Here is an 11,424-nt window from a genome sequence, read left to right on the forward strand (position 1 = left end):
AGGGAAAGGAAATGGAGACAAAGAAGCAATAGGAGATACTGGAGAGTAAAGTTTGTTGTCTCTTTTTTTTCCCCATGCTCTTTCCCAGCATGTTGGCTGTAACTGAATCCAGTATTTAAACAAGGTCTGTGCAACGCTCTGCATCTTTGTGCTCCACTGTGTAGGAAAGCAGAGGAAGGAGCAGCAAGAAATGGACTGCTGTGAACTAGCTGGCAGCTGCCGATGGTAGATGGAGACAGGCTTTTGCCTATAAGACCATTTTTATGTAACATGCTGCCGCCCTAAAGTTACCAGTTATTTAGATCCCTCCTAAATAGGACCTCTATTGCTTCATGGTGCAAATGCTCACTTAAAAATGTAGTCCAAGTTGCATATCCCCCAAAGCCAATTTTCACTTGAGAGTATGACCTGGCACACTCACCAAAATGCACGGTATTTAGCCAGTGCCCCTAGTAAGGACTGCACTGTACCTTCTGGTCCGTTGTCTTCGTCGTGGTTCATCCTGGCGTCTGCTAAGATGCAGTAACAGGGTGGATGAGTGTGGCTCAGTATGAACCTGATGTGAACTCAGCTCCAGTGGCCAATACTGCTTCTGTGGAGAGATGGACAGGAGAAAGCTAATATTTTCATGGTTGTCTGTTAAGAAACCTGACTTGCTCTTGAGTTTTGAGTCTTCAGTTCAGTGGCTTGAATGTCTGCCTGGGAGTTAGGAGATCTAGTTTTGGTTCCTGAAACTATCTTGTGACTATCTGACCTCACATAAATCTCTTTTCTGATTGTTTTCTTTCATGTAAACACAGGAGTCAGCTAATTTTTCTGGTGAATGTGAAATCCCTGTAGTGGGAGCTCTTAGTTCTGCATGTTGGAGAGGAGGAGAGGCTTTGAGTGTGGCTTGTCTGTCCCTAAGAGAACTTTTCTGTTGGAATGTGTGTTAGGGGAGAGGGTTTTCAAGGCAAGGGTAACTCTGATCAGCTTTCTTGTTTCTCCCTCTTAAGGTATCTGTGAATCCAGCCTACCAGGCCCTTGAGCTGGAGTTTGTCATCAGGAAGGTTTGTATGGCACTTGCTGGTAATGCTAATCGATTTGTTATGAGAATGCATACAAGCATCCGCCCGGTAAAGGGGATAGTGGGGACACAGTGCAGACAAGCTTCTGGTTAAGCTCTTGTGCATATCAGGGAGAGCTGGCCGGAGAGCAGGGCTGGTGGTGGCTGTGTAGAGGGAACACCACCACACAGTGGCCAAGGGGATGAAGCTGCAGTTAAGTGCTCATGTTTACTGCTGTGCCCTTTGGCTGCCACCCTGTCCGCTTGATGGAGACTTCTGCATCCTCCTCATCCCTCTCTCTCTGCTAACAAACGTGTACTGCCAATATTACTCCTGCCAATAACCATACCTGCCAGCAGTCGTTTATCAGGGAATGAGGAAAACAAGGCAAGGCTAAAGGTCTGATCCAGGGACTGTTCTACCCATGAAGCTAGCAGCCAGGACAGCAGGGACTATGTAGTAGCAGAGCAAGGCTGTAATCTCTAGAGGCAGCATCTGTCTAAAATCGGTTCTGACTTTCCCACGTTCACACTCCAGCCTGCCTGGGAGGGAGAGCACTGTGTGGCCGTCCTGCCTGCCTCGGTGCCATCCTGCCTGCCCACCACTCGGGGCAAAAATCACCATCTGGGATTTTAACCTTCAAAGTAGAAAGGAGGAAGGCTCAGAAAGGAACAGCCTACTTGGTAGCTTATTTTGTCCTTCCCAGATGTGTCCTAGGCCTTGCTGGCCTTGAGTTTAACCTGGTTTAAGTCTTGGGTATTGCTGCTGCTTGACATCTTTCTGCTGTCTGATTGTGGCTGCCTTGGCTACCCCATATACCTGCCTGGGTTTGAGTTTGCAATGTGCAGAGCACCAATCAGTTTAAACTGTTCTGGCTCCTTAGCTCCAGAAATGAGGAATCCAGGCTACTAAACATCTGACGACTAGAAATTAGTCCTAGGATTAAGAAGCTGACTTCCTCATCTGTGGCTTGTTTAGCTTTAAATAAGGGCTGATATTAGAAGAGCTGGAACCACATCTGGGTCTTTCCAGCCCCATCCAAGTTCCGGCTTTACCTAGGAAGAAGTGGGTAATTTCTAGTATCAAAGAGACTTTTCATTTGCATCAGTAACTCTGTAATTCGTTTGCTGGGCTGCAATTTGAGTTCCCATTTCATCCTTCATTTAATCTTCTTACGGTAGTCTCACCGGTGTCAGTTCTGTTTTCCTACGTTCGGATTGAACTCAGTGCCGCGGTGAAGCTCATCTCCTCCAGTGTGAATGTCCCTCTGCTTCTCCCACCAGGTGGAACTGTAAACGGCCATACTTTCCTTTTTCCCCAGTTGGGGACCTGGCTTTTGTTTTCTTTTCCATCTCTGTGTGTCAGATTCATGCTCTGATTTTTCTCCTCCAGTGTAAACCTGGAATGCTGATGGGGTAAGAGCAGAAATGTGCTCCAGCTCCATTGGGGATTACTCCTGTCTCACCCTCCCAGGTTTTCTAGTGTTTGTAGCTTTCCTGTGGACCTTTGGCACTGGGATCTCTGGTGTCCCTCACCCCCTTAATTATTTGTGTGTGTTTATTTGCACAACCACCCCCCTGAAGACTTTCGGGCTTCATCTGTTGGATCCCATCAGCCTGTGCAGCCCCTTCCTTCCTCCATCAGGTTCTCTCCCTTTGGTATATACACAAATACAGGCTGAATAACCATTCCTCTGATTCCCGCTGTATTTCCAGGGCTTTGTAAAAGCAAACTGATGTCAGCGCTTATATGACAGGTCCTTGGAAGGAGGGCCTGCTGCCATTTGGGTTGAGGCCAAGTGGGAGATGCCCAACTAGAGACCCTTATCTCACGTAGCATCTGCCCCTCAAGCTCCTCTCCTCCTGTAGCGTCTGTTTTGCAAAGCCAGTTCAACCAGAATATTAGTTTGAAGGAACTAATAGTAAAAAGTTACAAAGGCCCAAAACATCTCAGGACAGACTCAGTCCTCTGAGTTCTGCGCAGACTGTTCCAGAAAATAGAGCAAATGTTTGTTTTCCCTTCTGACAAATCCCAGAGGGTACTTAGAAATAATTTATTGGCATAGCCTTGGTCTCCTTATTTCATGGATCTTGTGAAAATAATGAAAACAGCTGAGTAAATCATATATGTAAATAGTTTATTTGACAAGAATGCATTTTTGGGAAGATGAAAGTAGTTTGCAAATCTGGGTCAAATTCAGCAAATCTCCCCTGCTGAAAAAGAAATAGGAATTCTTGCAGTAATTAAAGCGCTTTGTTTCAGGATTATGTAGATCTAAAGGTTGAATGAAAAATGTTTTAATTTTCAAAATACCTGATGCTTTAATAAGAGGTGGAAAAATATTAGGAAACAGAACACTTTTAAAAAAAAAAAACCACAACAAAACCTTGGCTTGACCTGAGAGGTAGTCTTTAGGTGTCCTTGTTTTTCCAGAGTTCCTCAGACATCTGCGTTTCAGATACACTGAACTTATTTTTGTTTTATTGATTTTTGTTTTTCTCCCCGTATTTTGGGACTGGGCTTTTTGTTAGCGTTGGGACTCCTAATCTGAAAAATCAGTTGTTTGCCCTGTGCTCGCAATGAGGGGGTGTTGATCCTGGGAAAAAAGGGAACCTCAGGCTGTGGCTCTGCTCTCTTGCCCAGCAAAAAGCAACCAGCCCGTCCTGAACCGAACGCTGGGGAGGAGCAAAGCACTGGCTGCATGCGTGGATCAGGGCTTGGGTGTGCAGTAACAGTGCCCTGCCCTGTGCTTGCAGGGGTTTATGAGTGCACAGCTCTAAGGGCTCAGTTTGCATTTGCCCTCGGTGAACCTGCCTGCTGGAGGCACATCCCCAAGCCCTGGGAGTGTGGCTGCTGCACCCTCACTGTGCGAAGACCGATGTCATGCTCTTCAGTGACTCTCTAAATTGCTGCACACCGTGGCTCTTACGAGGCAGGCGTTAAAAATCTCCAGGTTTAATCTGGAGGGAGCTCATTGTATCAGGTGCTTACAGAAACAAACCATGGGGAAAATCCTGGTGCAGTGTTAATGGCTAACGCTTGCTGTGTGGGGTCACAGGGCTGTGCGTGTTCCTGTGTCAGGGGCAATTGCTCTTTATCATGTCCTGAACATCAACCTGACGTGACTTCTCATGAGTTTCTGTCTCCCTTCACAGGTTGGCTGTAAGGCACTTGTGTTTCCCACTCAATTTAAAACACAGAAATACTATGATATTCTAAAGCAGTCATGTCCTGAGCTAGAAAAATCCAGTCCAGGGGGAATAAAGAGCAAAAGGTGAGTTAGGAGCATTCGGTGTCTTCGCGCTGACCTCACAGCTGTGTCCTTGTGTCCTCTCAGCTGCACAGCACAGGCTCTGGCAGACGAAGGACCTGTACAGGGTCTGTTCTGAAGAGAATGGGTTAGGCTGTCCTGGAGATTTGCTCTCACCAGTATACGCCTATCTAGGCAGTTTTCTCCTGTCTCCATTATTGCTGATGATATTTTAATTTCTGCCAGGCTACCTGACTTATCCGTTGTCATCACAGTCGACTCCAAGCTGCCGGGCACCTTCCACATGGACGAAGTGATGCAGGCTGGGGACAGCAGCCATATGAAGCAGTTAAGAGCCATGCAGCGGACCCTCTCCTGCAATGAGCCCATCAACATCCAGTTCACTTCAGTAGGTGCTTCTGCCTGCTCCATGCCTCATAGTTGGGTTCCTTGCTGGGGACGCAGGGAAAGATGTGTGCGATGCTGAGCATCCTGTTTCCTTTGCCTTACACCCTCTGGGACCAAGCTCTGGTTCCATATCCTGCTGTAGGATGAGGGAAATGTTCTAGCGTTTCCCCTTGCTTCTTCCATCCTTGCTGCTTGGCCCTTTCTCAAGGGCAGATGGACGTGAGAGGGTGTCCTGTGAATTCTGTCCAGCTGGACCATTTTTCTGTTTGGTTTGGGATTAAGATGCTGTCAAAGAATGAAATAAAATCTCCCCAGTCTGGATGAAGAATGCGGTACAAGATCATCCCAGAATCTGCCTGGGAAGTTGCCCCTGAGAACACTCATAGCTCATCCTTGGAAAAGGCGGCATCATTGTGTAATGCCCTGTGTCTTTCAGGGGACAACAGGAAGCCCCAAAGGAGCCACCCTCTCTCACAGGAACATTGTGAATAACGCCAATCTGATCGGTCTGCGGCTGGGGATCACAGGGCAGGTGGGTCTTGGTGGGAACACGGTTTGGGGTGGTCCCCACTGCTGCAGAGAAACCAGGTGTGTGGAGAGCGTTGGTCCTTGCTCAGCAGAAGGGCAGGATGTTTTGCTGCAAATGACGTTGAGGGCTACTCATGCATAACATTTTTCTATTCAGTGGAGTTTCACTGATGTGTCATTTTAGTTTCGTGTGAAGTTTTTCAGGGCGTTGAAAAAAGATACCTTTTGTGGGGGAAAAATTGTGAAATTAACCACTTTTCATGTTGATGAATACTCATTTCAAATAATAACGAGACTCTGGATGTTAGCTTTGAATTCTGTTGAATGAGGGTTTAATTTGTTTTACATGACTTCATTTCATGTCATGTATACAGTCTCGTAACTCTTATCAGGGCATGACCCTTTTTATTTGTAGTTTCTTTTAAAAATTGTTAAAGGCAAATATTTTCTTTTGAAGTTCTGAAGTAGTTATTTCTAACACAACAGCTTTGATCCAGAAAAAAGATGGGTTGTTTCAATCAGTCTTCAGAGCCTTTGGTGTTTTTAAAAACAACATAAAATTAATAGCATGTGCCAAGTCCTGCATATTTCATGCCTGTCGTAGTGCTACCACTCTTCTGGCATGTCATAAAATAATGTGTAAGCAATACCAGGCCAAAAAGTCCAGCAAACAAAAGACATTGCAAAATTACAGAAGAAAATTTTGACATAAAAAACTTTCCAAACTGATTTTTATTAAAGGCAGGAAGCATCAGCATCGTGTTTCCAGTGAACGGGAATACAGATGACTGTCAGATTTCCAGCAAGTTTTCAGTGAATCAGGGAAAACTTCTCCGTTCAGATCTTCGCTCTCAGCAGTGAGATGGTCCAGTCACGGACTGGAAGATCTCTCATACCGGAAGATCTCCTCTCCTCACTGTTGTCTTTGGCTTGATCCCAGGACTATCGCGTTGGCCTCCCCGCACCCCTCTATCATTGCCTGGCGTCGGTAGGAGGCTGCATGGTGATGGCACTGCACGGGTCCTCCTGCATCTTCTCATCGCCGAGTTTCGAGGGGAAGGCCGCTCTGGAGGCAGTGTCTCGAGAGAAGTGAGGGTTTGTCTGTGCCTTGCTACAGAGGAGTCCATTGCCTCCTGGCGATGCTTTCTTCCCTTGTCTCACCTGCCAGGCCATTGCTCACACTCTTCCTTCCCACGATGGAGGAGGCAGGTTTGCTGGTGCACATGCTTGCACAGGCACTTCAGGAGCCTAAATCCTGCCTTTTCAGCTGTGCTTGGGAGTTTGTCACGCTTCTCTTTCCCCCCAAATGAGGGATCCTTCGGGTTGCTGTAGGGCTTTGGCTGGAGAGCGTAGTGGTGTCTTGGTTTGCTATGGCTGGTGTGTTTTTGCACCGAACCACCTGCCCTCCTCCAAGTCCAGCTCTGCTGCTGAGATAGTTGCATTTCCAGCTTGTTCTTCGTGTGTAGCTTGGGAAACAGAAGAGCTATCATTCTGTCTGCATAATACACACACATATCTATTTATATATATTTTTATACATACGTATGTGTATGTGCCTGGCTGAAGAGCATGTCTGCTGTGCCTGCCTCCGTGCTGCTGCTCCGTGGCCCCGCACGCGATGGGACGGGGTGGGACAGGACAGGACGGGATGGGACGCTGAGCTGGGGCTGCCCCTGGTCCCAGCTTGGCAGCTTTGCCTTTTCTCTCCCCTTCCTGAAGATGCTCCTTTCTAATCGGCACGCCGACCATGTTTATAGACATGCTCTCCCAGCTGGAGTCTGACTCCTACGACCTGTCAACTCTCCGGGGAGGTAAGTCTGACAGCTCAAATGAAAAAATCTGGGGAAATTGGATATTACTGGTTCCCTGCTGGGAGGCTCTATGAAGCTTTGTGAGCAAATTGCTTTTCTGGAGGGAAGAGTTTAGTTGCACGAGCCTTGTGTTTCACTGTCAATTTGGTGCTACATTTCCTTTCCTTGGGGTTTCCTTCCAGTATTATGCATTTTTAAGATATCTTTCATCTCAGAGCAGATTGGGGAAGGACCTTTCTGTTTTGTCTGCTAGATCAGGGAGCTGGGAAGCCTCGTTTTGCTCGGCTCTCATCTCACCGGCCACCACCGTGTGGCAGCAGATGCTTTGTGTGCTTCAGGCTGGTGCAATCCCTAAAGCAGAGCCACGCTGTGATTTCTCTGACCTCAAGTTTCCCACCTGTTTTTGAAGTCATTCATCTAAATACTGGAGATGGTGTGATAACGTCTGCTGGAGCTCTCTGTCGTGTCACAGACAGCATCGGAAATAGCTGAGCTGAAACGAGGAGACCACCAGCTCTTTTGAGGCAATAACAGCATGGAGAGAAGATGATGCTGGAGCATAAAGAAACATTTGAGCAGATTACCTAATCTCTGCTATGTGAAAAATGATCCTGTCTCATCTTGTTCCCCAGTAAAGCCTATATATTACCCCACTCATTTGCTTCATCATCCTAGGACAGAACAGGTGAAAATGTGATCTGCCCTCTCCCAAAAGGGCTGCTCTGTGCAAGGCAGGAGGAAAGGTTTGGGGTTTTATGGTGGTGATGATCGATGAGTGTGTTTGTGCTGCTAAAAATCTGTGCCATTTCTGCTCTGAATCTTTCCTTTTTGGGAACTGCAGCTTGGACTAGGTTTGCGCTATAGAGTTTATTTTCCTAACGAGTGAACTCTGCCAACCCTTCATTCATTCAGGCAAACTGGCCTTGCTGCAGCCTTTGCTTCTAGAATAAGTAGGACCTGTATCCATAAAAATAGAACGTATTTTGACAGGAACCGGTGTATCCCAAAGGTCTTGCCAGCATTCAAATCTGAGAGTGCAGAACCTTCTCAGGGACAGCTCTTGGGAATAAATAGATGGTTTCCAAGATGGTCATCTTTTCCTCTTCCTTCCAGGAATCATTGCAGGTTCTCCTGTTCCCCCTGAGGTCATGAGGATGATTATCACCAAGATGCACATGCCCGAGATTGTGGTGAGTCGTGGCTGCTGTGACTAGAGCTGCAAGTGGTGTTTGTCATGGTGAGACCCTGAGTTTGGGCATCTCTTGCACCGCAGCGGTACCTGGCAGTGCCAGAGCTGCTGGGATCAGGTGTGATGGGATGGTGGGCGTGAGGCCAGGCAGAGGAGTGACAGGGTAGAGGGGATGGGAGGAAGAAAGGGGATTCTGCCTGGTTGCTGGTGGGGTGTCTGCCGAGGAAGCTTTGCAAGAAGAGAAGACGTCACGTTCAGTGTCATAAACTGAGCTGGCGCATTTCAGAACTTTTATAAACCCTTCTGTTGTACATGCTGCAAGGATGAACGATGATGGAAGAGGCATTGCTGGTTTGTATTGATGTGGGTGGGTGTGCGTGTTCATCTTGCTGTGGAGCTGTCAAGTTTTTTCCACCATCCTGGGCTGCATGTGGATATAAAACCTTGTTGCATGCTACACGTTTGAGTCTAAACGCAGAAACAGTGCCATCCACTCGTACAGCACCAGGCATTGCGTTGTCAGAAGGGCAGCACGTATCGGACCACGCGTGCTGCTGCTCCATTGCACGTCCCTGCACCCTTGGCCTGTGCAAGAGCATGTCCTGCATGTGGAGGGGGACAGGCCACCAGCGATGGGTCAGTGGCACTCCAGATGACACGTTTCGTAGGCAGGTCCTGCCATCTGCACGTGTGTGCCCATGAGTGAAAGGCTGAGCCAAAAAAGGACTTTTTTGTTTTACTTTAAAGGCAGTAACTTCAGTGTGACGCTGCTTGCAAATGCTGAGGGAGCAGACTGTTGTGATGGATAAACATGCAGGGCTGGGAGTCAGATTAGGCATGTTGTTGTTGGCAGACCTGGACCACACCAGCACCGGGGTTTTACAGGAACGACTGTGTGCTCTGCTGCGGATCGGGGGAGCCCAGGGCATCTGTCCTGGAGCCATCTCAGAGGCGGCCAGGGTTTTTTCCTGGATGTGATGCTCTTAAAGCTGAGCTGAAAACACCAGAGACAGCCCTGGTGTCGTTGCCTGGACTCTGTCAGGTGACAGCTAACTATTTTTATAGTAAGCTTGAGTTTGGCCTCACAAAATATTTTCAGATGTTACTGCAAGTGCCCAGGACTCATTAGGTGTCACATGTTCCTGCTTTGTAGAAAGAGAAATAATAAACCCCTCCCAAACAGTTGCTCTGCCCATAGGATAAAGAGGATTAAGTCTATATTTGTACCACCGGTCTCGTGTTACTTCTGATTCCCCAGCCCTCAGACAGACACAGGGAGACTTGTTGAATTCATCTTTGCAGCAAGAGCTTTATACAGAAGATGTACATAAGAAAATATACAATTTGATTTCTATATAGGAGACAGAGGAGTTTTCATCCTCTTAAAGGTCATTTACACTCAGTTACAGAGGAATAAATATACATATATTTATATAACTCTTTAGGATTAAAAAACACAGTTAAGTTGCAACTGTGGTATTGTAATAGCCGTGACAATAAACCACAGTCATCCTGGTGTCCTGCTAGATCCTCTGGAGTGTGGGCAGAGAGAAGAGGAGCGGTGCCCAAGCCAGGCTGCACGGTGCACACCTTCTCCTCTCGGACGTACATGCGTCTTGGTAGACCCCACAGAGTGGGAGGGAATCCAGTCTTCAGGTGGCTCCGGTTTCGGGTTTTCCCAGTACTGCTTCACTTAAAGGATTTCTGGCCAACCTAGAGAGGTTGCTGCCTTTTGGCGTGAAAGGGCAGCTCGGTCTCGGGGCCAGCGGTTCTTGAGCATTGCGTCACCTATCCCCCTCAGCCCTGGCCTGCAGGGATCCCCTCCGTGGGAAGGCAGAGGAGTCTCTTTGGGTGGGTTGAGACCAATTTTCCTGATCAAGCAGCTGGGGGAGGGATGCTCCTACCTTCCCACTTGCTTCCACTCCACTGGAAGGGGAGAGACAGCGACCAACTGGTTGATCGGGGACGTGGGTAATGTTGCCTCTGGGAAAGATGACTGTGTTTTACCGGCAGGATTTAGGTTAGCTTGTCTTAGTATGGTCATGCATAGTTTAGTTTTAAAAAATGCCTCTTTTAAAATATATAGATGTCGGAAAAGATTGAAAAGGTGGATTCCATCCTGCGATCAGCAGAGAAGCGGGGATTCGGAGGAGGCTGGAGGTGTTTGGATATATCAGAAATGTTTCCTGACAGGTAGGAGAAGCTTAAGGAAGGACTCAGAAGTCAGTAGTTTTCTGATGATTGAAGTGACCGGTCACCGGGACAGGCCATGCTGGGGCCTGCTAGGGGAAAAAAAGAGAGAAGGCCACATGTTTGAGTGGGTTTTTCAAGCAGATCAGAAAACTTCTAGCATTTGTCTGTTTATTTTTACAGTAAGTGAATGAAGCCCATACTTGAAAGTGAAGAGTTAGGAGTCAAGGAGCCATTACGAGTTCCCACAGTAGAGGAGAAGGGTTAGTCCTGTCTCTGACCTCTTCTGCCAACTCTCTGTGTGACTCTTGAGTATCTTACCCAAAGCAGTGATGGTCAGCAAGCACTTCCTTTGTAAGGAAAGAAACCCAGGAGCAAACTTGTCAAGAGCAGTGAATTATTTTGCTGCCCTGGTTCTGAAAATCCAGGGCAGGTAGATTTTTAGAAACTGCCAAGCAGCTTTTCATCAGAAGTGTGGTTAGTGAGCCAAGTCACTGGTCATCCCTGAAATACAGACCCCCATAGCTGGCATTGGAGAAAGCTGCCTAGCTCCCAAAAGGTGCACGATGAGGTCAGAAGTACCTCATATTCCTTACAATCATGCTCGCCTCACTGGAGTGGGTTTGTGTGCCTGCATTTTGGCGCTGACACCTGATGGTAATGAGCTTTGGCTCCTGCAAGGCTGGAGTAAATAGCTTTCTATTTCATTAACACTTGTAAACTTGTTAGAGAGAGCTGGATGGAAGGTGCTATAGAAAAAACAGGTATTATTGTCATGGTTGTCTTAGTCTCATCATGGAGGAGTGAACTGGAACTGAGTTCAGGCAGGGAGAGAAGAAGGCTCAGAAGGGCCAGACCTGTAAATAAAATACATTTAAGTATTGTGGTTTAGAAAACTGAAGTTTTTCTGTCCCTAGAGCGGAACTTTACCCGCCCTATATGGAACGACTGGTATTTCCATCTCTAATCCATAAAACCTCTGGCACTGCAAGAGCAATAACC

At 47.3% G+C, this 11,424-nt stretch overlaps 1 protein-coding gene across 1 annotated transcript in view; it reads left to right on the forward strand.

Moving 5' to 3' along the window:
- The window catches only part of ACSF2 (acyl-CoA synthetase family member 2), a 39,197-nt gene that overhangs the window by 7,540 nt on the left and 20,233 nt on the right, over positions 1-11,424 (forward strand). The window contains exons 5-11 of the mRNA XM_009637863.2: positions 996-1,049; positions 4,202-4,320; positions 4,543-4,705; positions 5,141-5,236; positions 6,173-6,321; positions 6,952-7,043; positions 8,157-8,233. Coding sequence (XP_009636158.2) covers positions 996-1,049; positions 4,202-4,320; positions 4,543-4,705; positions 5,141-5,236; positions 6,173-6,321; positions 6,952-7,043; positions 8,157-8,233 — 750 coding nt within the window. The remainder of the gene's footprint in view (positions 1-995; positions 1,050-4,201; positions 4,321-4,542; positions 4,706-5,140; positions 5,237-6,172; positions 6,322-6,951; positions 7,044-8,156; positions 8,234-11,424) is intronic.

The sequence above is a fragment of the Egretta garzetta genome, unplaced genomic scaffold, assembly GCF_000687185.1.
Source record: "Egretta garzetta isolate BGI_Z169 unplaced genomic scaffold, ASM68718v1 scaffold34, whole genome shotgun sequence".
In the NCBI taxonomy this organism is placed as follows: Eukaryota; Metazoa; Chordata; class Aves; order Pelecaniformes; family Ardeidae; genus Egretta; species Egretta garzetta.